The 24,354-nt window shown below is 36.6% G+C and overlaps 1 protein-coding gene across 1 annotated transcript in view; it reads right to left on the bottom strand.

Annotated features, from left to right (window-relative positions):
- Positions 1-24,354, bottom strand: part of IFIH1 (interferon induced with helicase C domain 1) — a 28,805-nt gene continuing 4,451 nt past the window's right edge. The window contains 15 exon segments of the mRNA XM_062611044.1: positions 1-875; positions 986-1,079; positions 2,898-3,088; positions 3,403-3,564; positions 4,220-4,369; positions 5,836-6,092; positions 8,119-8,349; positions 8,439-8,562; positions 9,026-9,142; positions 10,705-10,832; positions 10,835-10,918; positions 13,291-13,501; positions 14,375-14,589; positions 17,971-18,051; positions 23,550-23,726. Of these exon segments, the coding sequence (XP_062467028.1) occupies positions 696-875; positions 986-1,079; positions 2,898-3,088; positions 3,403-3,564; positions 4,220-4,369; positions 5,836-6,092; positions 8,119-8,349; positions 8,439-8,562; positions 9,026-9,142; positions 10,705-10,832; positions 10,835-10,918; positions 13,291-13,501; positions 14,375-14,589; positions 17,971-18,051; positions 23,550-23,726 (2,402 nt within the window). The 3' untranslated portion in view covers positions 1-695.

The following is a 24,354-nucleotide window of genomic DNA, read 5'->3' as shown; positions in this document are numbered from 1 at the left end:
AAAAGTTAATCATTATAGTAATTTATTGAAAAAAGTACATACCTCATTATAGTTTAACAATCCAATTAAAGTAACACCCAAAGTCACTTGGCATTGTGCTTCTTGGACAGTAAAATAATTTCAAGTCAGGTTAAGGGCTTGATTTTTTGAAATATCTTTTAACAGAAACTTAGTTTTAGTCTGTCAAAACCTATGAGTTTACGGCTAAAGATAAGAGGGGAAGAACTCAGTCATGAAAATGCTGATGAAGCAACACTGATGCAGAAATAACACCCAGCTAATCTTTTAACACAGCTTCTCTTTTGAAACATTTTATCTCCAAAAGGGTTATAGCAGGAAGAAAAACAGAAAATGACCACCATGGCACATCTCAAGATATCTGTCCTATGGTCTATGCTTGACAACAGGTCACCTAACACACTTCTGACAGTGTTGTCACCCCTTGATGGACTGTAGTGAGTAGAAATGGGAATTTGTTCCATGGAGTACCAGAGCAAATCCGAGTGCAAACAGCAGCCCTGTGACTTCATCCTTCTCCTTCCGTTTTTTTTTTTTCTCTTCCCTCTTCAAGACAGTTTCCTCAGGCCCAGGGGCTTTTACAGTATGTGATGCAGCACTTCTTATGGGACAAAGGAGCTTCTAATCAGCAGGAAGAGAAAAGCTGATGAAAGGCTTTTAATTTTCATTTTAAGTCCTTAATCTTCATTACTTGAAGGACAATGAGCTGCATAATCAAAACCAGGGAACTCAATGGGCAGCTCTCTCCATCTCTTAAAAATGTCTTTTCTTGTCTTAGCTTCAAACACAATCACAAAATTTATAATCTTTAGACAAGGCAGGTCAAGACCTTGGTGAACCATCATATTTCCCCAAGCCTACAAGTATATGAAAATTACATTTCAGATAAAATAGACAAGATCACTAGGCAAAAATAAATACAGACACCACCACCACCATAAAAGTATGAAAATAAGTTTTCCCTCACTTGTCCACTATCTTTACATATAACTTCTCCATTTGTCTGGTAATCAGCATTCTTATCTTGCAGCATCTTATTTTCTCTTGTATGGTAAAGACTTCTGAAAAACAGCCAGACAGCGTGCATCAGATACGCTGCTACATATAGACTTAAACAGTGACTACAATTGCTGAAGTCAGATCTGAAATGTAAAAGGTCATAAACTGTGACTGCTGTGAACATTCAGGAGATGGAGAAAATGCAAGGTCCTTTCATGCTTCTATGTAATAGTGAAATACAGGTGTCTTCCATGCCTCCTTTCGTAGCATTTCAGGAGCTGCACCCATCCTTAAACACCTTCAAATAGGAGCAGCAGGCTGTTATAATCAGGGATAGATCTAGCACATTCTTACATCAATTAGTTACTACTAGCCTGTGCAGAGAGACTTTAAGAATTATTACCCTGTATTTTGAAGGGCAACATTAAGCTGGCAAGACAATTTCATGGTAAAACCTGGTAAAAGTTTTATGTTTAGGGCTGCAGCTCAACTTTATTTTTTTTCAACATATGGGTACTAATTTCTCCTAACTCTTCACAAAGACAGAAAACCTACAATTTTTTGTAAAAGATCAGTTATATCTCAAAGAAACTAAAACTTTAGAGGCAGTAACTTGGTAGGATAATGTCTGTTAGACAATTAAGCATGAGTGATCTGTAATGTACACTACCCATTACAAATTTCCCACAGTATGCAAATGCAATTGAAGTTGAATTAAAACATTTTCTTGGACTCTAAATGTCCATTATAAGTGGTAAGAGAAAAGTCACCTCCTGCCATCATGGCACGGAAAAGTTAAACAGTTTAGCACAAATGTCTACCAAACTAGACTGCATTTCTTGCAGTGGAGCTAAGAAGCAAGAACACTGGAAGAACTAAAAGAGGTATGTCACCAGTATGCACATCCTCTAAAAATACAACTGTCAATGCACAGCTTGTGGCCAATATGTTGCTTGAGTCACGGGTCATAGTCAAACACTTATCGTGGGCCTGTTACTGGTGTAAGTGTGTGGTTAACTGGTGCTCATCTTTGGTTAGTTACACTGTGGAATACATACTATATTATATAATAAGTGACCTACTTAATATTACCACAGACCCTGTATCGTTTTCCAAAGTTTCAAACTCTGCTCACCTGTTGTGGTTTAACCCCAGCTGGCAACTAAGTACCATGCAGCCCTTGCTCACTGCCCCACCAGTGCCGGGTGGGCTGGGGAGGGGAGTTGGAAAAAGGCAAACCTTACGGGTTGAGACAAGAACAGTTTAATAATTGAAATAAAGTCAATTATTATAAGAAAAAAGAGCAGGAATAAACCCTAAGAAACGCAAGCGGTGCACAATACAATTGTTCACTACCCACTGACCAATACCCAGCCCATCCCCAAGCAGTGATCTGCCCCTTTTGGCCAACTCCCCCAGTTTATATGCTGAGCAAGATGCTCTAAGGCATGTAATACCCCTTTGGTTAGTTCAGGTAAGGCTGTGCTCCCTCCTGGCTTCTTGTGCCCCTCCTCACTGGCAGAGCACGGGAAACTGAGAAGTCCTTGACTTCAGAGTAAGCACTACTTGGTAACAACTAAAACAGCAGTGCATTGTCAGCATTATTCTCATACTAAATCCAAAACACCGCATTGCACCACCTAAGAAAAAAATTAACGCTATCCCAACCAAAACCAGGAGAACCTTGAAATCAGGGGTAAGAATGAACATTTCCTTCAAACTCATTAACTTTAAACTCCACAGAGCATAGGACTTGACAATATGGGAATAATCTTTTTTTTCCCTCACAGGGCCTAGAGGGTTACAGGCCCTGTGCAACCCTGCTGAAAAGAAAAATCTGTTTCTGTTGGAAAGAGATGAAGTAGTTCATAAACACTCACTGGAAATCTCTTTTCACACTGACATGATGCATGTTTTCAATAACTCGTATGTCTTCCCCAGAACATACCAGCTTGTGGCAATTTTTGCATACGAATGTTATTTGTGAAGGATTTTTCTTGTATGTCTTGTGCTGATGTCTTGTTGCCTTCATTTCTTTTTCCACTATACTTTGACACTGGAAATTCTGAATCTAGAAACATCAGTGAGAGCACTGTAATATTCTGGTGGAACAATAGTAACAGTTTTCTTTTTCAGTTATTTTACCCAGTTCATTAACAATATGGCTTCTAGTCTGTTTTTCTGACTTACGTGTTTCCACCTTTACCAATGGAAAAGCATACTTTTCTAAAGGCCCAGAAAACATAAATTATAAAACAAGTACTGGCAAAGAATTCAAGGCAATATGTAGTAACTAATATTAAGTTTTCCTCCCCTAAATAGATTTCAAATAGAAAGTATTTCTTTCTCTTCTTTAAAGGGAAAGTGCAGACTTGCAGTAAATACCTTCTTTAAATACTCTTCCTGGGGCATCTTCTGGACATTCTGAATGGCTTTATACATCATTTTCTCACGGAAAATATTAACATCTTCACGTTCAATAGCTCCTGAGCCACTGGAAGCCACAAGTGCATAGGTGCTCTCATCAGCTCGAGCTCGACCACGAGCCTGCAATTTTGCAAGGAACGCAACATAAAAAGCACACCACCACCACACAACATGTCTTCCTAGTTTTGTAAGGCAAGACATGTACTGTTCCTTAGGCAGTGTCCCCACAGAGGACTTTCTTCCACTTCACTCAGACAGGTAAAGAATCAGTGAATAACACATACTGTTTCTGCATTATCAAAGATATCTGTGAAAATAATACTCAGGAGGTTTGTAATTAGCATAGCATTTTGCAAAGCAGAAACTATTTTTCACCAAAAAGTAAACATACACTTAAATATTAAATATATAAATATTTGTGTTCACAAATTTAGTGAGAACATGGAAAAAATGGTATTCTGACATGCAACTACTTCCTTTTGCTGTTGGTGGTATAAATTTCTTTTACATCAACCAGTCTCCTGATCATATTTTCATAGCTTTTCTATTAAGAGACAGCTTTAAATGGATGTTATACCTTTACACGTGGAGGCAAATATTATACTCCATACAAACTGAGGATAACAACTGGAAATGAACCTTGTTGCAAGAACATTTTCTCTTTTAGCATGGAAGTGTTTCCAAGTTATCTCCAAACCCCAGGTATATGATTTACCACTTGCATATTCCAAGCAGAAAAGCACTTCAAAAAAAGAAGTTATCTGTAAACTCATACCTGCACCATAGCAATTTCATTGGTGACGAGGCCGTAGCGAATAACAATGTTACATTCTTTGATGTCTAGGCCTTCCTCAGCTACAGTAGTAGCAATAAGTAAGTTCAAATTTCCACCTCGGAATTTATCAATAACTTCCCTTTGCTCATTCTGTACATGAAAAAACAAACTAAAACTCAGTACATTAACTTTCAGTTTTAGTTTCTGTCATCAGTTTATTCTAATTAAGAGGTTTAAGAAATATAGTTCAATCATTTCAGAGTGGAGTGCCAGACATCAAGTGGCTTCAACAGCTGCATTTAAGCATCTTTCAAGATCACAAACAGAGTTCTTATGAATATACTAGGTGTTCAGTTCCTTTTTTGAGGGATAAGGGAGCAGACGTCAAACTTTCTAAGGTAACCAAACTTGGAGATTTGTATCCTATTTCATAGGCACTAGGAGTTTTGATAATGTAGTTGCTCTATCATTTTTGAATTCTTTAGGTACTTATTCACAGGTTCTGGATTTCTAACACTTCGGTAATTTCAGTTTGACGTACAGACTTCAGCATTTTCAAGTCAAGTTCCAAAGTACTTAAAATTCCTGGTAATAAATGGGGACTGAAATTTGGGTGATCTGGGCAGCACAAAAAGCACAGAAAATTATACACTTCAAAAATAAAGCATCCAAAACACAGACTTCTGAATTAGTTGGGTATTTCAAAGAAGCTTGAGCATAGGACAGGAACTTCCTGTCTGCTATATTCAGTTTCAAAATGTACAGGCTATGGCTTTGTTTGTGCAATGTGGTGCACAAATTAAATATAAAATTTTAGTAGAAAACAAGAAACTTTGAGAGAACAATTCTTAACTCTTTTTTTAAACTGAGAACAGCTGAAGGAAATGGACCAGCAGTAAACCACACCATTTTTTTTTAAATGCTGAGGTTGCAATTTTATGTGCAGTAAAAAGCAGAACAGTAAAGAGGTTTTAGGATACTGACATATTTTGTTTTGGAAATGTTTAATCTGGAGGTATAAATCATCACAGAGATATTGTATATGAAGTCAACACAATGGTACTAGATGGACTGTTGAGTGATCAATTGGGATATTTCAATGGAAAATTTTAGCAAATACTCTTTCAATGGTTATGTGTCAGTGTAAAGCATGCATATAAACCTGTGTAAGTTGATTAAGGGATGGTATCAGAAAAAGACAGGCATAATCAACATTGTAATTTTTTTCAATGTAGGGACTAAATATAATTTGAATTACTGTTGTCCCGGTAAATATAATTTCATTTAGCTATTGCATTTTTGCTACTGTAATTTTGTTCACTTCTTCCCATGCCTCATGACAACTCCTGTCCTTTTTGACTACATACTCCTCTAGGAAATGGCTGGCTGTTACTCCTATTGCCACAGAATCCAAAACCAAAAAACTTGTTTGTTGTAGAAAGAGAATTGTTCTGACAGTTATTGATCTATCCTGAAGATTATGAAAGTAAGTTGCTGGCAGGTATGAAACCAGAGCTATCCAGGGTTCCAAACCTCAGTCTGCTTTCTAGTACTAAACTAAGCTCTTTTCTCAAATCATGTACAAGATTTTAATGCTGTAGTGCATAGTTCTGTACCTGAGTCATGGGTTTCATTTCACTGTTATGTCCAGCACCAATAAGATAATGGGCCTTAATTCCCACTTCTTCAAATTTTGGGTTATCCTTAATCCACTGGAATAGAGCAAAGGCACTTAGCCGGGCCTTTGTGAAAATAATTCCTCTAGGTGCCTCAGTCTTCGTGAACTCCTCCATTAAAGTGTTTCACAACTGTGTTAGCTTCTCATTTTCATATTCTGGCATTCTAGCCAACTCTTTCAGCTGTTTCTTTTTTGCTTTAAAAATAGCAGACATAAATTAAGGAAAAGTAACCATGTAAAATAACAGCTCTAGAAAAAAAAAAAAAGAACAACAAGGGAAAGGCCAGCTTTCTATACAACTCCCAGCATGGCTAATTCGCAACCAGTTTGAAGAGCAGTGGCACACCAATTATTTTTCCAAGTACGTTTACATTTATTAAAAATACACTAATCAATCAAAATAAATCATCATTAACTTTTAAACATACACTTGATCTATATTTCATGGTAAAAATAAGCAAAAGAAAAAAACACTATCTACACATCAGAAGTGGCACAGAGTTATGTGTACTGTATTAAAGAGCTAAATCACACCTTACAATTTCTGCAAAGCAGTTTTAAAATAACAGGAAGTTTTTCAAGGGGAAACAGATTAATATGCACAGCCCTCAGAGCTGATAATGTTTTTATAAATTTAGACATAAATTCTCCTTGGGACATTCACTGAAGTGGGAATCCTCACTAGAAGCATGCAATGTAATAGACACCAGGATGGGCACACTGGTACTGGTACTGTACTTTTTAAAGGCATTTCAATATGCTCAGTGAAATGTTAAATGAATGATGGCTTCAAACTGAAGGAGGGTAGATTTAGGTTAGATATTATGAAGACATTCTTTATTGTGAGGGTGGTGAGTTACTGGAACAGGCTGCCCAGAGAAACTGTTGGATGCCTCATCATCTGAAGTGTTTAACGCCAGGTTGGATGGAGCTTTGAGCAACCTGGTCTAGTGGAAGGTGTAGTAGTACCAATGCAGTGGTAGTCAATGTATCACAAACTACTACGCCACTTAGGCAGTGGCTTTCTAACTATATTCTTATCATATTTTAGAATGTAATCACACATACAAATACATACAAAAAGTAGGTAGATATAACAAATTCCCATGATGCCCCCTTAGCTAAACATACCAAGGGCTGCAGTGAGTTTATCACCCAAAGATTAAATCCACTCTAAAGCTGGAAAGAGAAGTTTTAGATATTCTAAAAAGCTACTCCTGGCACCTTCAGTGGTAAAATAAAAAAAATAAAAATAAAAAAAATAAATTTCAGTATCAGGTTCCTTGAATTTCATTTACCTGCAGAAATTAAATCAATCTAATGCCCTGGTTTCAGCTGGGATACAGTTAATTTTCTAGCTTGAGATGGGTATGAAGAGTCATTAAAAACCACGATGACATTATTTAATCTAATCTATTTTTCAGAAAGATTTTTTTTAACATTTCCTGAATTTTTTAACAATGGGATTCTGAATTTGTAGTTCATAGGATACATGAAGCTAGGGTACATGCTATAGTAAAATCTATTTTCTTTTGTACTGCCCAGGAGCTGTAGGGAAGGGGAGCAAACTTGTCTACTTCTTCCTCCTTGAAAATGCAGTAAAGGGCAAAATAGAGGCAAAAAAAGATTACTGTGTGAAGGAATAAATGAATCCTAGTTCAGTGGTCTGAATGGTATGAACAAAGAGCAACTAATTTTGGTCTTTGCAATTTAATCCTCTGTTTAATTCTCTCACTAATTGCTGTTTACCTGAAACTTACACAGGACCATCACTCTCATCTCTTAGTATATAGACAAACAAAGCTTGGCAGAAAGGACTGGATAAAAGGTGTCATTTCATTACTTTTATATTCCATTTACTCAACATTTTGCCCCTCTAGAGTGTCTACTGGATTACATGTTCGAAGTATCTATCAGAGTGTCCTCAGGGACACTTTACTGGAAAAAAAGCAGAGAATAGTTTTTACTTATGATCAGCAAATACTCTTTCAGCAAAAATAAAGTGCCCTTGGGCCAAAGCTGAAGAATACTACATGTTGGGATATGATCACACTATATTGTTTAACGTACTCCACACTGTATGAACTGGAACATCAGATACTGTCATAATAAACAACATGGCAACCTCTAGGATGTAATAATTAATGGGCCCATGAAAATCATGTTAATGCATAATCTATGGATTTCAAATATTAAATATCACAATGTATGTCTAACTTACCGTGAAATAAACCTATCAGAAATAAATCTGTTTCATCCTGTTTTGATACTGCTGGTGCATCATCATCATCATCACTCCTTACTGTCTTCTTACTTTTCTCATCCTTATAAAAGTTATTCAGGTGATTGTACGCATCTACCATTCGGATGGTATCATTAATCTGGAGAGCATCATTATATTTCTTCAGGTGCTCTGCACAGACACGTTCCTTGCGTTTTTCTTCTTTTGCAGCTAAAAGTGAACAAAAAATGCAAAAACATGCCTGTGTATAGGATGGCCCAAAGAAATCCAAAGCTGGGGTATTTTTGCTATGCAGTTACCTTTTTTCTCTTCTCTAATCACCCACTGTTCATATGGCTGAGTTCCAAACTCAGATTTTGGATGAAGCTGGCAATAGTTTTGAATCTCTGTCATGATCTCAGTTATTCTCTCTCTAAATGGATCCTAGAAATACATTGATTACTAGAGTAAGTAAGCATCTTCTGGCAACAAAAACACTCGTTCGTACCACACAGAGTAATTTTTTAAAATGTTAAACCTAAGGTTGCTGTGTGCACTTAGAGTTATGGAAATAAATAGTTCAGAATATTACAAAGATGATACTGTGAAACAACTTTTTTTTGGTGTGTGAATGTAATATTACTCCAGTGCAAGCATTTCAACTAGGGTTCAGAAAGTCTTTTGACCAGATATCTTAAAAATATAACTCAAACAAGCAAAAAATTAGTTCTATTTGACTATACTTTGCCATACAGAGGAAAGCAGCAGATAAATACACACATATTAAAATCAGCACTTTTAGCACCATAAATCTATAGAAAAAGAGCATTAGCCAAAAGTTTTCAATACTGTACGACACACTTTTAAAGGGCAACAGAACAGTGATTTATTTGAAAAAAAAACATACCCTTTTTTTGTCATCTGCAATCACAGTCTTCTTAAAAGGTTCCTTCACCTGATTCTTCAGTTGGGAGGCATGCTCCTCAACAGTCATGATTCTACATGCATCAAGATTGGCACAGATCTGAGAGAAAACACAATGTTATTTAACATTTAATGAAAACTACTGAAACATCTAATGAATTAATGCAGCAGAGCTTCTCATTTAAATATTGGGGTTTATATAACTTTATTTTCTTCCTACAAAAATTGGATTCAGACCCTACCATCATAAGAAAGGCCAAGTCTTTGAAAAGCATTTGAGATAAGCTGAACAAGTCACTTTTTAGGCCATAAGTGATCCTTGCACACAGGAAAAAAGCTTGTAGATCAGGGTACAAGCCAGGTATTTTTTAAAAAGAAAACATGCCATCAATACTTTGGAAGAGTAGATTTTGGAGTACAAACCAAACAAAATCAATAATGAAATAGAAAAAAAAATGTTGCTAGTGAGTAATCGTAAAAGTCAAAGCTGGTCAGGAGAGTAGAAAATAATTTTGAATTATACTTCTTGGAAAAGATGGAGGAAATGTTTTTGCTAACTGCACAACTAAACTGGACTTCTCTTGCTTTTGATCTCTTCCAAGAAGTAAATACATACATTTCTGTCACTAAGTCTAAAGCAATAATGGCAAACCTTAAAATTGTTATGAGCAGAGAAAACAGAAAAGGAAGTCTGGAAGGCAACCTTTTAATGTCTTCAGCAGTAGTTATCTATTTGAGTTTGCGTATTCAAATTAAATTTCTTTCAATATAAACCCCAATATCCTATCATTGAGATTTCAGAGATGATGAAAAGGAATTCTGCTTTTTCCATTGCCAGAAAGTTTTTGTCTCAAAATACCTTACAATTCTGCTTTTTCCATTGCCAGAAAGTTTTTGTCTCAAAATACCTTACAATTCTATCTACACCCATAGAACCTAAAAGCTTCTTACACACCTACCTATTCAATATCACATTCTGTTCTTGTGCAATCTGCTAGTCAGGAGTTTTCACAGAAGTACTGAGCTAAACTCTACTTTTGTATTACTAACATAAATCCATTGAATTTCAAGTAAAATAGTTTAAGTATAGAATATAACCAATTATCTTCAGTCAGGTATTTATGAAAGTACACAATACTCCCCTCTCAGTGAGCAACTAACTGCTGTAAAGAAACACATTTGTATACTACCTGTATCTCACAAGTGGTTTCTGCTTAAGTATTCAAATTTATTTTTCACTTTCTTGCAGCCAAAGCCCAGTTTAGTCACGCTAGATATACAGATATAAAACAGTGTGTTCTCTCTAGGATTTAGGAATACACAGCAAATCCTAATCCATCAGTGGAAAAATAATATTTTATTAACTAAAGCCTCGCAATTTTTTCCATTTCTTACCTCTGATCTTGAGAATATTGTTTCAAGTCAGACAATCTTTTCACTTTCCTTTCCAATAATCCTACTTCCCTGTAAAGTAATCTTTATTTGCACATGGATTTTCATTACTTTGTAGTGGGTCAATTTGTTGTATAGTGTGAGCTGAACTCCCATATACACATGAAAAAGATAAATCAGTTTATATATTTGGAGACTAACACTGACTTTGAAAGTTTTACTTGAACCAGACAATCTCTTTCATGGTTTGTAAGTGTGAGGGCTATTTACTTTCAGAATATGTTCTTCAGCTTTGGAATAGGATGTTGTACCTCCTACATCAGGTGAGGCTGTAAGTCCCAGAATCTGAGGCTGTGGGATCAGTGGTTTGTTTTCTTTTGCCAACTTCCTGTTCTTTTTTTTTTTAAGTAACGTCGCATTATGTTGTTGTAGACACCTTCCTTTTGAGTGTGATGACACTCATCAATAATGATGAGTGAAAAATCTGGAAAAAAAAACAACAAAACAAAACTCCAAAAAATGAGCCCCAAATTATTAATTTTCTTTCAAATGTAGAATTTGTGTAACTAAATCAGGTTACAGGTAAGGAGACTGTTGAAGATAACCCATTGGTTTGTTTGAGCCCTAACTTACTAGGAAATTTGTAGTGCTGGAGGAAGGCATGGATGGAGGTTGTATATATTTAACAGATTTTGGACGTTTTGCTGCAGTGCTGATACGTCAAGTAGTTTCACATTTCATGAAGAGCAAAAAGCTTTTCTATTTTTGCAAAAAAAAAAACTGATGGTAAAAAGAATTTCAGAGAGATATTTTTAGTAAACAGTGGTAAGAACACATTACAGTTTAACTCAATCCTATCTTTTATATCCACAACTGCATCTGACAAACTACATACTGTTTGTTTATGAGAAGATACCTAATATGTTACAATCTTTTAGACATTCTAGAAAGACCTGTTCTGATCAAAATATGCTTCTATTTTACAGCAACACAGAGATTTCGTCCATATTCCTGTTCAATTAAAAGATTTATATTGCTTTATGGATGTGTCACTGGAAAGAACAAAACAGATGGTGGGAGTACTACCAATCATCTTTCTTTTGTAGTGGAGCAAACTGATGAAGATTCAGCCAGGTATTATGTGCCTTTAGACAGATCATATTTACATGCAACAAATAAAGTACTATATGAAAAGGAAAATTAAGATTATTTTTCATTTGTTTTCAATTTCTTACAAATATAGAAAACTTTTTTTTTAATCTACCTGCATATGCAGCCAGTGACATGTATTTTAAGGTTCTGATCTGACAGACTTATGAATATTTCTCTGTTTCTTGAACAGCAAAACTGGTTTATAGAGCTCCCACTCTTCCCATATCTGGCTAGTAACTAATTTGATGCTGTTTCCTACAATTCAACAAATGTTTGCAGAAATGACTGTAAAGCAGATCACTGCAATGATCAGGGTTAAACTCTCTTTTCTTTTTTTTTTTTTTCCCTATTTTCTTTTTTAATCCTCATAATTTCCATGGTCTTGTTTACACATTAGTGTGCTCAAATTGTATCACTACCAATGGGTTTGTAAAAACTGGAAGCAGATGTTGGAAATTAATGTAGAGCTAGAACATTCCCAGTTCATGTTTCTGCTGGAGAAAATATCATGTAACTTCACCTCTGAAGAACCTACAGAAAGGTGGAGACTGAACAATGGAAATTTTATTTAAAGGCTAAACCAACAACTATAAGTAGGAAAACAAACTAGTGAGCCATGTCACTGGGGAAATCTGATTTTCTTTGCACAGGTGGTTCAGGAAGGCAGTTGGACTGCAGTGATGTGGTTACAAATCCAAATTTCTATTTATTTCTAAGATTTCTACTTTTACAAGACTTCAGAAGCAGTGCTGGCAGTTACTCAGTTATTTTGCCAACATGAAATTACTCCCTCTGATCTTGACCATTATCTTTGCAATGCATATTCCTATTATTACTCAGGAAGAACCTAACCCACCGAGAGATGCGCTTCTACTAAGAAATTATACACAGCTTTTGGAAAGTCCACACAGTGACTTCAGCCCTTAGTGAAAAGGTTAAACATTTGGTAAAACACAACTAAGAGAGCCTCCTCCATTTCACTGAGGCTGGAATTTCATGTTATATATATGCAGACCTCTGTAAAAACAGATGAAAAAAGCATGAACAGAAATTAGGAATAAAAACTTTATAACTAATTAGGATGGTTTATATAGGCTGTAAGTTAACAAAATCATAGCCATCATAATGGGGCTGCCTCTGTTCAGGCTTGCTTGGCTTTAGTCCAGCTGAACTTTCTAGCATAGGTGTAACAGCAAGGAAACATGGCCCTGTTTGCAGGGCCATCTCAGTTTGGAGAAAATATAGCTCCTTATGAAGGGAACATCAAGGTGTGAAACCCATTCAAAAAGCCACTTCATAACACAAGCTGGCTGGGACTCAGCCCAATTGTGATCAGGTCAGCAGTTCCTGTTCAGGTGCCTCTATACAGCATTCCCAAATGATTCAGATTTGGGTAGGTTTATTAACTTAGGTGCAGTGGAAAGGAAGTATAAGAAAATCTCTGGTGCTCTGCCTAGAATAATAAAAAAGCAATCTGAAGAAGGGGAGGCAATTCTGGGGTACCCAAGCAGCTCTGTATGTAGTAGTTAGTTTGGATCAAGCAATACTCCAGTCAGCTCTAGGCACTGACACAGACTGATCCCTCAGGTTTCTCTGCTGCTTTTTGTAACACCCAGGCAAGTACTTCTTTTGCAAATCTAATATTTTCTAGAATAGAGACATACTTTTAGCCCTTCTGTAAGTATTTTAGAATTAAAAGCTTGCCTGATAAGTGGACACCTTCTTCATCTTCTTTGCCTACATTTAGCAGTGAATTCTCAAGGATCTGTGCTGTACAGATGATGACATTATTTTTTTTGACAACTTCAGGAAATGAGATTTTCAGCTGAGAATCACCACTTAAACCAATAACATGATACCAGCGCTTCAGGAATGGACTAAACTCCTTTCGTAAATGCTGTTCTACCAATGGTACCTGAATAAAAGTTTCCAAAGAATTTAAATCAGAACATATATAGGATTAAAAACTAAATGCCTGTTTGCCAGACATGCTGTTAGGTGAACACACACACTTTGCACAAAATATACCTTGCTAAAAGAGCAAACATCCCCTTTATTCTCTGCAGGGTAGGATTAAAAAAAACTGCAAACACAGAAAACCAAAACCAAGCATTAAAAATTTTCAAAGCAATCCCTCCCCTCCAACTGCTCCTACAAAACCTTTTTGTCCAAGAGCTTTGGCGTAACTGTGCCTTAGAAAGAACAAACAAATCACGAATGCTCTGGCTCTTAAGCCAAATTTACAACATGGTATCAATTTTATTCTTACAAAAGGATATCCATACCTTTTATTGGTTTTATAAAATTTTAAAATAAATATATTTCCATATTTCAGTATTACAACAGAATATTACTTTCTATTATATGCACTAAATTTAACTGTAAAAATTACAGTAATTAGCAGAAAATCTGATAGAATATTCCTAACTACTGTGAGACTCATTAGGTGGCCTTCACTACCAAATCCAAACACAGAACGTGAAAAATATTTTTATTTTTTAAAAGATTATTTCAGTTCTATTCATTTTAAAATGAAATTGTACTTTTTCCAATAATGTGGTTATTAGGGAAAATCTAGATTTGCATTTGCACTGGGGTAAACTAAAACCAATTGTGCTTGCAGCATGATGACGGTGCAATGGAGATGACAGCCTAGAGCTGTATGCCTTTGAACATAGCCAGATCTGGAGAAGCCAAGTTATGCGTTTATATTAATTTTACAAGTTCTGTATTAATAGTGCATGAGGTTTAAAAAAAATACTATTTTTTAAAAAATGGACAAACATACCTTATTAACAAGGACTATAACTTTTCCAGGCTCTGATGCTCTTTTCTTTTTATCCAAATGATCTTTGGTAATGTAAACAGCCACTCTGGTTTTACCACTGCCTGTAGGGAGACATATTATAATATTCTCCCCATTCAGTGCTGGCTTTGCAACTTCCACCTGGTAATCTCTCAGGACCAGATCTGGCTCAGGTGAAGCTCTGCTCTCCTCTTCATCTGAGGGTACAAAGAAATGTAAGTATCAAACAAGAGGCATAGAACATTTATCAGATTATTCAACAAATGTCAAAGGGAAAATTATTAATTTCCTATCAGAAACATCTTCTGAATAAATAGTGCATATTAGCATAGGCAATGCTGCTCTGTGGACCTGTGCAATTCTGAATCAGAACTGCTTACATTCAGTCACCAACCAGGGTAGGCAGCATAAGCCACTGTACGTCTTCAGCCATCTCTGTTGACACAACTATTATCATGTATGAATTCAAATGACACAGTTCAGTAGCACTGGGACCAACAAAGGTTGTGTTCAGAGCTGCAGCATTTATAAACCAGCCAATCTTATGTGACGTTCTCTTTCATCAGTACTGAAATTTATTTGATTGTGAGCCACCTTTTTAAATACTTCCCAGAGGATGAAAGAAAGGATGGAGTCACAGAAAGAAAGAGAGATAGGGACCACTTAAAAAATGATGAAGGGAGTTATAAAATATAAAGATCAAACAGATAAGAAAATTCAATTGCCCATACAAGATAGAGCTAACTGCAGAATGTATCACACCTATTCATGGTAAATTGCGCTGCTTCCAGACTGACTCACAGATAATGCGATTGAGCTGTTCGCTAAAAAGCCATATACATGTGTCACATGAAGGCCCAAACCTTCCATCTATCATATAAAATGTAGTGGCAGAGAGTTCAAATCTGTGGCTCACAGGTGAAACAAACAATGTTCAAAAGTTAAAAGTAGAAAATGCTGTTGCATTATTTCAGGCTGTAAAAAGATCTCACGAGTTTACAAATATTTAGGAAGTCAGAAGTTGTATATATGAATATCAGAAGGATTTATTTTAAAGGAGCCTGGGGCTTTTTTTCTCCTGCAGATATGTTTACATCACCCTCCGAGGATTAACTGTCCTCAGTGAAGAAAAGGCACAATTCATTCTACGAGACTAAAAATGAGGGGGAAAACCCTATAGTTTCATTTCCTGATGATATCCTTAAGTGAAGGATCATGAGGATTTTATTATCACTGATACATTACACACAAAGCAAGTGTATCTTTCTAGTGTCCCTGATTCCATTAAATAAAATTAAACTAACAAAAAGTAATGAAGCTTGATAAAATACTGCTGATGGAAACATCTGAATGCCACTCTTAAGTGTTTTTTGCTTGTTTTGCCTTTTAGTGTGAGTGCACTACTACCTGGAACACATGGAAATTCACACCAGAGAGTACTTGATGTTACTTATCTGACTTCTAGTACTCTCTTTTGAAGAAGAAGGTTGTTTGCTTTCTGGTTGGCTAAATTCAATAGTTCAATCATACTGAAACTAGCACTTTATCACCCATCTGTTTGGTTAAATTTCAGCTCCTTAACATCCTCAATTAACTGTCCAGGCCTAAAGAATATTTAACTTAGCTCTCTCCTAGCTTCCTCAGCCACTGTTGAGGGAAAGGCTAATACAGGAATCTTTTCACAGGATATGATTCCATTAAAGAACTTTCATTGTGCACAGTATAACTTTAGGGAAGTTATCTGCCTTTGTACAAGGCTCAAATGAATTGCCTCTCTGGGACAAAAGAAGCATGATAATTATTCTTCTATTGTCCTAATTCCACCATTTTTCTTTTCTGTAAAATAATCCTTGCACAGAAGACTCCAACTAAATCCACGATTTTTTGCATTAAAATCCAAATCATGTCAGTGCATTAAGACACTATCCAAACATTTCTGTTAACAGAACAGCCTTACTGCAAAATTTTAAATTATAAAATCCATAAATATCACAAAGTCCATCTGTATCTCCTTAGCTTTTTTCTCATAGTTGCTCTCACTGAGTTTACCAGGCATGATTAAAAAGCATGATTTTTTTCACTAGTTATTTTTAAAGCCCACATGTAAGCAACAGAACAGATAGTGAGTAAACATGGGGGGGGGGGGGGAATCTATTCTACTTTCTTCACATAAATGTAGTGAGGTTTTTTTTTTTCTGCTGGACGGCTGGACTACTGGACATAGGCAATGCCCAGTTTACTGAGTTTTTGCAGGAATCTTAAAGGATCAAGCCATACATACTTATGTGCTGCCCCATACCAGTAGCCTGTGTCAGCCTGACCAATATAGTGTGACTGTCCACAGAACAGAAACTTCTGTGCTCAGACATTTCATATGACACAGTAAGGAAATAAATACAATGTGACTGATGAGTCACCAGTTGATGCAGAAGTACAAGGTATATTCTTCAGAGTTAGCAATAGATAGGCTAAAATCTTAGCTAGAGGGTTGCAGTTTAGGTTTCACGTATCTTGAATTTTCTGTGTATTTAAAAAAATACGTGGATTTTAATATTTTAAAAGCTTGAAACTATTTTAAAACCATTAACAATAAACATTTTGCAGGCATTATGATATATAATATTTGTGTTGACTTCGCTGATCTAATACTAGCATTATTAGGCAAAGATGGCCTGAAAGATACCCAGATTGTTTCTAGCTCTTGTACAAGACAGTCCCAGCACAAACTTTATAAAGGCTAAGCTCCAAAAGGTAAGCGGTTCCTCTTGAATTCTGCGTAGGCATGCTCAGGCTGTTCACCACAGTGGACAGCTGTAAATCTTGTTCTGCCTGCCTGAGGTCTAAGACTGAAAAAAAAGAACTAAAATTGGGATGTGTTTTACAGCAGCAGTGTTTAATTGGGCTCAGGGTGTGCATATATACATTTATAGCAAATTCATAACTGTATGCACAGTATTATGTAAACACAGCCCAACATTTAGTTTCAAACTATATTGAGAACTTGCACAATATGTTTAAATGAGAGATTTGCAAATGTCTTCAGATACTAACCTCCACTGATTAGGTTGCTTTTACAAACATGGCTACTAAACTACTTGGGTCCAAAGTGGACTTTCATTGCTGTTCTGAAAGTACAATGGAAATGCATCTCCTCACTCTTAGATGCCCCTAAAGCATTGTCCTATTTCCTCCCACCCTATGTGGGTGCCAGGCACAATCTAGCTCCTCTCTGAGAGCAAAAGAAGCATATATATGTGGCAGCATTATCGGTATCTGTACAGCCGACTGCACTGGATGACTTCAGAAAGTCCCTTATAGTCTATATGTTTCTATCATTCTGCATCACTGACCATTTTCTGCGATGATGATGCCTAGAGGCTTATTCAGACGATCTCAGTAAATTAGCTCTTTTGGGGCTGGGACTTAAGTCCAGACCCATAAAAATGGCATCTATTTCCCAACAAAATAAGAGGAAGTCTGGCGTCTACGTACTGTGAATTAGAGTTCAGTGAAAGCCTTCTTTTGATTTTTGTTCTAAATTCCTTTTGCAATTACTAAATAACAAAAGGGAAACATACCTGAATCACTGCTTGTAAAGTTCCATCCCAGGTTTTCCTTCAAGTAACTGACACTTCCAGCTCCTATAGAGACATCTGACTCTAAAAGAAAAGCACAAAAAATGTAGTAATGTGTTACACAAATACAAACAGCAAAAGCATATTGTTTGCTTTCTCCCCAAGTTGTTAAAATAAGCTATACAAATGTCTCGCAAAGATGTCTGAACTATAACTACCTTTATTAAACTTTATCTCAGTTAAAGAAAAAATCTGGAACAATATGATGAATTTCTTCTTATAGAAGAAAATATGGATGGGAAGATGAAAAAACAAAACATAGAAGAGGTAAGGCAATGTGGGTCATGGTTGATTTTTTTTCAGGCATCTATGTTCTGTTTGCTTGAAAGCAAGGGTCCATACATGACCAACTGCATGATCCCCTCTAGTCCTGTTTTACTGTAACTTTTCAGAGGAGTGAAGAACCAACACCCTCACACCCCAAAAAAAACAAAAATAAAAAAAAAAAAAAAAGGAAAAACATGTTAGCCTACCAGATACACTGAGCTGCTGGAAAACTGAAGACATTGTCTTCTGCTCCCTGCAAGCCAAGTGAGTTACATCTGTAGTCAAAGAAAATTCAAAATAATAACTGTGATTTTTTTTTTAAAGGGTTTCTTCATGTAACATGAAAAGAGTAAAATACAGTTCCCAGTAAATAAAAGCAGAAGGGAATTAGTAAATTTTCCAAAGTGTTTACAAGTAAAATCAGAGACTGACAATCCCATTACACCCAAGAGAATACTGGGACACTTTCACACAAAATCTGGCAGGTTTACTGTACACATTCTAATGTTAAGATCTCCCTCTGCTGGACAATCAATATATTACACTGACTTTTTTCAGTATCAAGTGTAACTTGCATAGGTGGATTTTCCAAAACTTAGTCCTTTTAGTATCTAAAGAGATACACAGTTCTTCTGGAAAAATCTGCCTCATCCTACACTGTCAGCTTACATGCAGCAGCTGCAACTGAGCTTATAGTGCATATAGAAAGTTGTATATGGGGCTGCATCAAAAGCAGCGTGACCAGCAGGTCGAAGGAGGTGATCTTGCCCCTCTACTCTCCCCTTGAGAGAGCCTACTTGGAGTACTGTGTGCATTTCTAGTGTCTTCAACATAAGAAGGACATGGAGCTGTTGGAACAAGTCCAGAGGAGGGCCAAGAGGATGATCAGGGGGCTGGAGTACCTCCTGTATGAAGACAGGCTGAGAAAGTTGGGGCTGTTCAGCCTGGAGAAGAGAAGGCTGTGTAGAGACCTCATAGCAGCCTTCCAGTATCTGAAGGGGGGCTATAGGGATGCTGGGGAGGGACTCTTCATCAAGGACTGTAGCGACAGGACATGGGGGAATGGGTTTAAACTCAAACGGGGGAAGTTCAAGTTAGAGATAAGTTCTACCTAAATTAAAACCCTTGTCTCCTAGAAATCAATGCAATCAAAATATATTCTCAGCAGAATCATGATACAAGATTTCCCTCTTATGCATTTAATATCACATTAAAAGACAGCATTGTCCTGGAAAAATGAAGAAAACTTCACCGGCTATAATCTATGTTGAAAGACCTGCGACAAGCTACTAAATAGCAGTAGTGGGAATTCAAACTATGAAGAACTGCAATCTCTTGTTTCACTTTCTAGGAATCCATGTGGATAGGAAAGAGAGGACTTCATTAAAATTTTATGTATCTACTCCATGTGGTCTCCCATCTAAAATGACACATTGAAAGATGTATGTGCAGCAGATGCTATGCATTTACAAAGTGTTTTTTACATAATTATCTGAATTACAATGTTCAGCATGCACTACTGTCGTGGTTTAAGCCCAGCCAGTAGCTCAGAACCACGCAGCCACTCGCTTCCTACCCCCGCTCCCCCTCCCCGCTACTGGAGGGATGGGGAGGAGAATCAAAATGTAACTCCCACAGGATAAGAACACTCCAGTAACTAAGGTATAACATAAACCCACTGCTGCTGCCAATAATAATAATAATGATAAGGGAAATAACAAGGGAAGACAATACAAGTGCTCACCACCTGCCAACCGATACCCAGCCTGACCTGAGCAGTGATCCCACCCTTCCGGGTAACTGCCCCCAGTTTACATACTGGGCATGATGTGCTGTGGTATGGAATACCTCTTTGGCTACCTTGGGTCAGGTGTCCTGTCTCTGCTTCCTCCCGGCTTCCCCTGCTCCCTGGCAGAGCATGAGACTCAGAAAGTCCTTGGTCAAAGTAAACATGACTGAGGAGCAACTAAAAACATTGGTGTTATCAGCGCTGTTCCCAGGCTGATACAGTCAAAAACAGAGCACTTCACCAGCTACTAAGAAGGAGAAAAAATAACTGCTACTGCTGAACCTAGGACAACTATAAAATAATATCTCAACAGAAAATGTTAGTGGTGAAGTACAACATAAAATACTCATCTTCCAAACGAAAGGTGAATAGAATAATGTTGTCATTGTAAACTATGGCAACATTCTTTTTATAATAAATAAATAAATACAACAGTAACCCTTTCTAAAGCAATGAAGATGAAAGAGTTATTATTCCAACAGCTGTTTTCACCACTTTCACTAGTCTTCCCTTACAGTGCTACTTACACATTGTAACGCAGCATATTCCACAGGAAGATTTTCAGTCACTTTACACTAAGTAAGAATAGACAAGGGAATGCAGTGGGGGGAAAAAAAAAGGATCTCTACAAGATTAAAGAAGTCTTTCTTTCCTGTCCTGTGCTACATTATGTCACAGAATAAGTGTCAGACACTGGAAAATATAAATGAAGGACTAAAATATAAAGAGGCTATTAAAATTTGTCCTACTTTCAATTCAATGGGCAGTTTTTCTATCTGAAAAATTAAGAGACATTTCATGAGACATTACTGAAATCTCCAGTCTTATTTACAATGTAATTATTTGTTCCAGTCAACTTTTTTTATGAATCAGGCCTTGAAAAACAGACCTGCTGTTTATTTAAATTGTTGTTTATACAGGTAACTGTGGCTTTAACTCAAGTGTTTCACTTCTGACCCTGCAAACCTACTGCTTTTGTGTTGGTTTCTGTGTGTGCAATTTCTTATCTGTGCTTTTGCATGCACAATATGTCTCTATTTTTGACTTAGGTTAAGCAATCTATTTCTGTTTCATCTTTATGACCCCAATGCCCTCATACCTTCACACTCCCTCTGCCTAAGCTACTCCAGTAAGAGGACACTAGATACAATGCACACAGCAGTAATTCCAAGTGGCTTGAAAAAATTTCTCCCTGAAATATGCCCTCCTTGAAAATTGTCCTTCTCCATACATGAAGGAATGGTGGGAGTGTGCTGCAAAACTGGCAACACTTGACAGCATTAAATTGCAAATTAAGTGGGTTCCCAGCCTACTTGGAAGTAGAATCTGGGCTCCAGTTGTATTTTCAGCTGCCTGGTCTAAAAATACAATCTTATGAGATCACCAGAAAGGATGGAAATGGAAAAAGGATTTGAGTGCAGTTAAGTCTGTGTGTACGAGTGCATAGAGATCAAAGCTTACTGCACTTCAGGATGGCTCAATGTGAGCCAGTCCCTCTACAGCCATCTTCATGCAGCACTGTCTCCTGGCAGCCTTGGTACATTGCATCTATTCTGACAGCTTAGTGTGACTTCAAAGCACATGCTTACAGTGAACCTATCAATTGTTCCCACTAATAGTACTCTGGTTCATATCACAAAGCTGGTTTGGACCAGAAGAAATGAACTCCTACCAGCTGAAATGAAATTAGGTGTGTTCCAGCCACCTGCAGGCATACAATCCACACCAGACTGAAGTCAACCTGAACCAAACTGCTAGAATTCACATACTATGTACGCCCTTAACACCATTTCTCTGACCACTCAACTGCACAAACTGCTAATACCCACTGTCTTTTAAATTTAAGCACAGTTCAGTGTTGAGCAGACCTTAGTTTTCAGGCTAGAATTAGCCTGTGGCAGGTTAGTTAATATTGAATAGATCTGGCTATCTGTAACCCTCAACCTGACAAGAGTCAGGTGAAAGGTCAGGCTAACAGCAACATGCTTTCAGTGAGGCTGTAATTAAGAGCCTTACCCTTGCCCTGAAAGGATTGAAAGAGTGAGGATAAAAGTCTGATCCATTCTATATCATCATTAAATATTTGGCACCTCTTCTTTATACTGCCAAATTATGTTCTAATCCAGGAAAACCAAGATATTTTTGCTGTAGTTAATAATTCACTACTTGCTACAAAACATTGTGATATGCTGTTAATATCATGCTAAATGAGAAATAGGCTACTACTGTTGCACACTGAAAGGCTGCAGTTTTTAGAGCCAATTTTTTTTTTTCTTATTTATTCATGTTTGATAAAAAAAGAGCAGCCTTAGCTGTCTTACTCTTTTGGCTGAGTAAGCCCACTAAAATCATTTCAGGCAGGATTTATCTCAGTTGTAACTATTGTCTGAGCTCCATTTGAACTTGTAACACATATGAATGGTTCCTTAATCATGCAGCATATGTTTGAAACATTGGTTCCCAGCTATGTCTGGGAATTGTTGCCGATAATTGCTGTTGCTCGCAATCAACTCCCAAGGCACGTTTTTAAAAGTGGGTCCATATGAACAACAGGCCATAACAATTTCTAAAAATTTGTACTAGAAAATGTACTTCTGAGCATGTGATGTAAATGACAAAGGTTGTTGGATGCTCTGTAAATATAAAAACTTAAAATAAACACAAAAATTGCTTGTTGGACCAAAACCAAAAATGTTTTCCAGTATAGAATTATAAGACTTCTAGAATGAATGACAATGCAGCTGCAGTTATACTGGTCCAGAAACATTCCTCTTGATTTACACTGGAAGTTGTCAATGTAAACCTAATGTTTTCACTGGATAGTATAAACCTACCATGAATAGATCTGACATAAGATATTAATTTAATATATTCATATAATTTGATATAAATATGAATTTAAAAATACAAATAGTTTAAATTTAAAACATTAAATGTTTGAAAATTACTAATTTCTTCACACAGTAAATAAAAAAAAGAATACAAAGTTGTTAAAAGTGCTATTTAAGAGGAAAGGAAGGATCACTGATGTTGGTCAATTTTAAGAAAATCAATCAGCCCATAGCATATAAAATGTCATCACTACAACCAGGATACAGAAAACATCTACGTGAAGGCTGTACATAGCATGCTCAGATTTCTGGGCCATGTCCTCCTAAGCCATTCAGTACCGTGCTAGCAAATTGATTTCTGAACCAGCTCTTACTTTTCAGATTAATTAGTTCAAGTATGACAACATATAGTTGTTCTACAGCAGCTCTTTGAACTGAAGAAATTTGTAGATCCGGCCCTTGAAATTGCTACTGCTGTTAATTCATAGGAAGATATGGCATTTTCTGCTTCCAAAAAAATCAAGATTTACTTTTTCATTCATTCTTTTCCCCTTGACAGTACCATATGTTCCTGATGCATCAAGAACGTTCTCTCAGTTGCTAAAGTTTAACTGGTACAGCACAAGTAAACATACCTGAAACTACAGAATTCTTTCCAATAGATGTTTCCAATAAATTGTTCTCACTGCTGAAACTATCATTCAGATTTTCCTGCTGCTTTAAATCCTCCACTATGGCATAACCTGGTTGGCTTGTAACTTCTGTTTCTTCGTTTGTACTGTTCTTCATCCCATTTTGTTTATCCTTTGTTCCTAGAAAATAAATTTCAAGGCACTATAAACCATCTAATTTCTTTTAGTGTGGAGCATAGAAAACATAGAACAAACCTCACACACATAATAGCATAACATGTGGTCTTAGTCTTGATTTACACATCACAGAATCACAGACTAGTTTGAATAGGAAGGGACCTTCAACTATTAACTAGTCCCAAAGCCCCTGCCATGGGCAGCTACATCTTTCACTAGATCAGGTTGCTCAAAGCCTCACACAACCTGGTCTCAAACACCTCCACTGACAGTTTGGAAGTTTGATATTTTTATAAATATTTATTAATAAAGTTGTTGATCATAAATCTCAAATATCTGTGGTCATGATAAAGATCTGAAAACTGAATTTGTGGACTAGACTGTGTTTGCTACCTTCTCAATTCCATTGGTCTTGTAAGTTCACAAACAGATGTATCTTACAGAGGACATCAAAACTTACCCACACAACAGAATACCTGAGAAAGCTTTCACAAAATGTTTTGCCTCCTTCCACTTCTTTTATCTTTTACGGAATAATTTCCCTTTGACTTCTCTGTTCTTTTATTTTTACTAGGCTCGTGCAGAACCAGGCATCCTCCAAGGGCAAAAAAAATTGTTCAAAAAATCATAA

The sequence above is a fragment of the Pezoporus occidentalis genome, unplaced genomic scaffold (genome assembly GCF_034315485.1).
Source record: "Pezoporus occidentalis ecotype Australia unplaced genomic scaffold, CSIRO_AGI_Poc_V1 ctg150, whole genome shotgun sequence".
NCBI lineage: Eukaryota > Metazoa > Chordata > Aves > Psittaciformes > Psittacidae > Pezoporus > Pezoporus occidentalis.
This window is presented reverse-complemented; position numbering and strand designations above follow the sequence as displayed.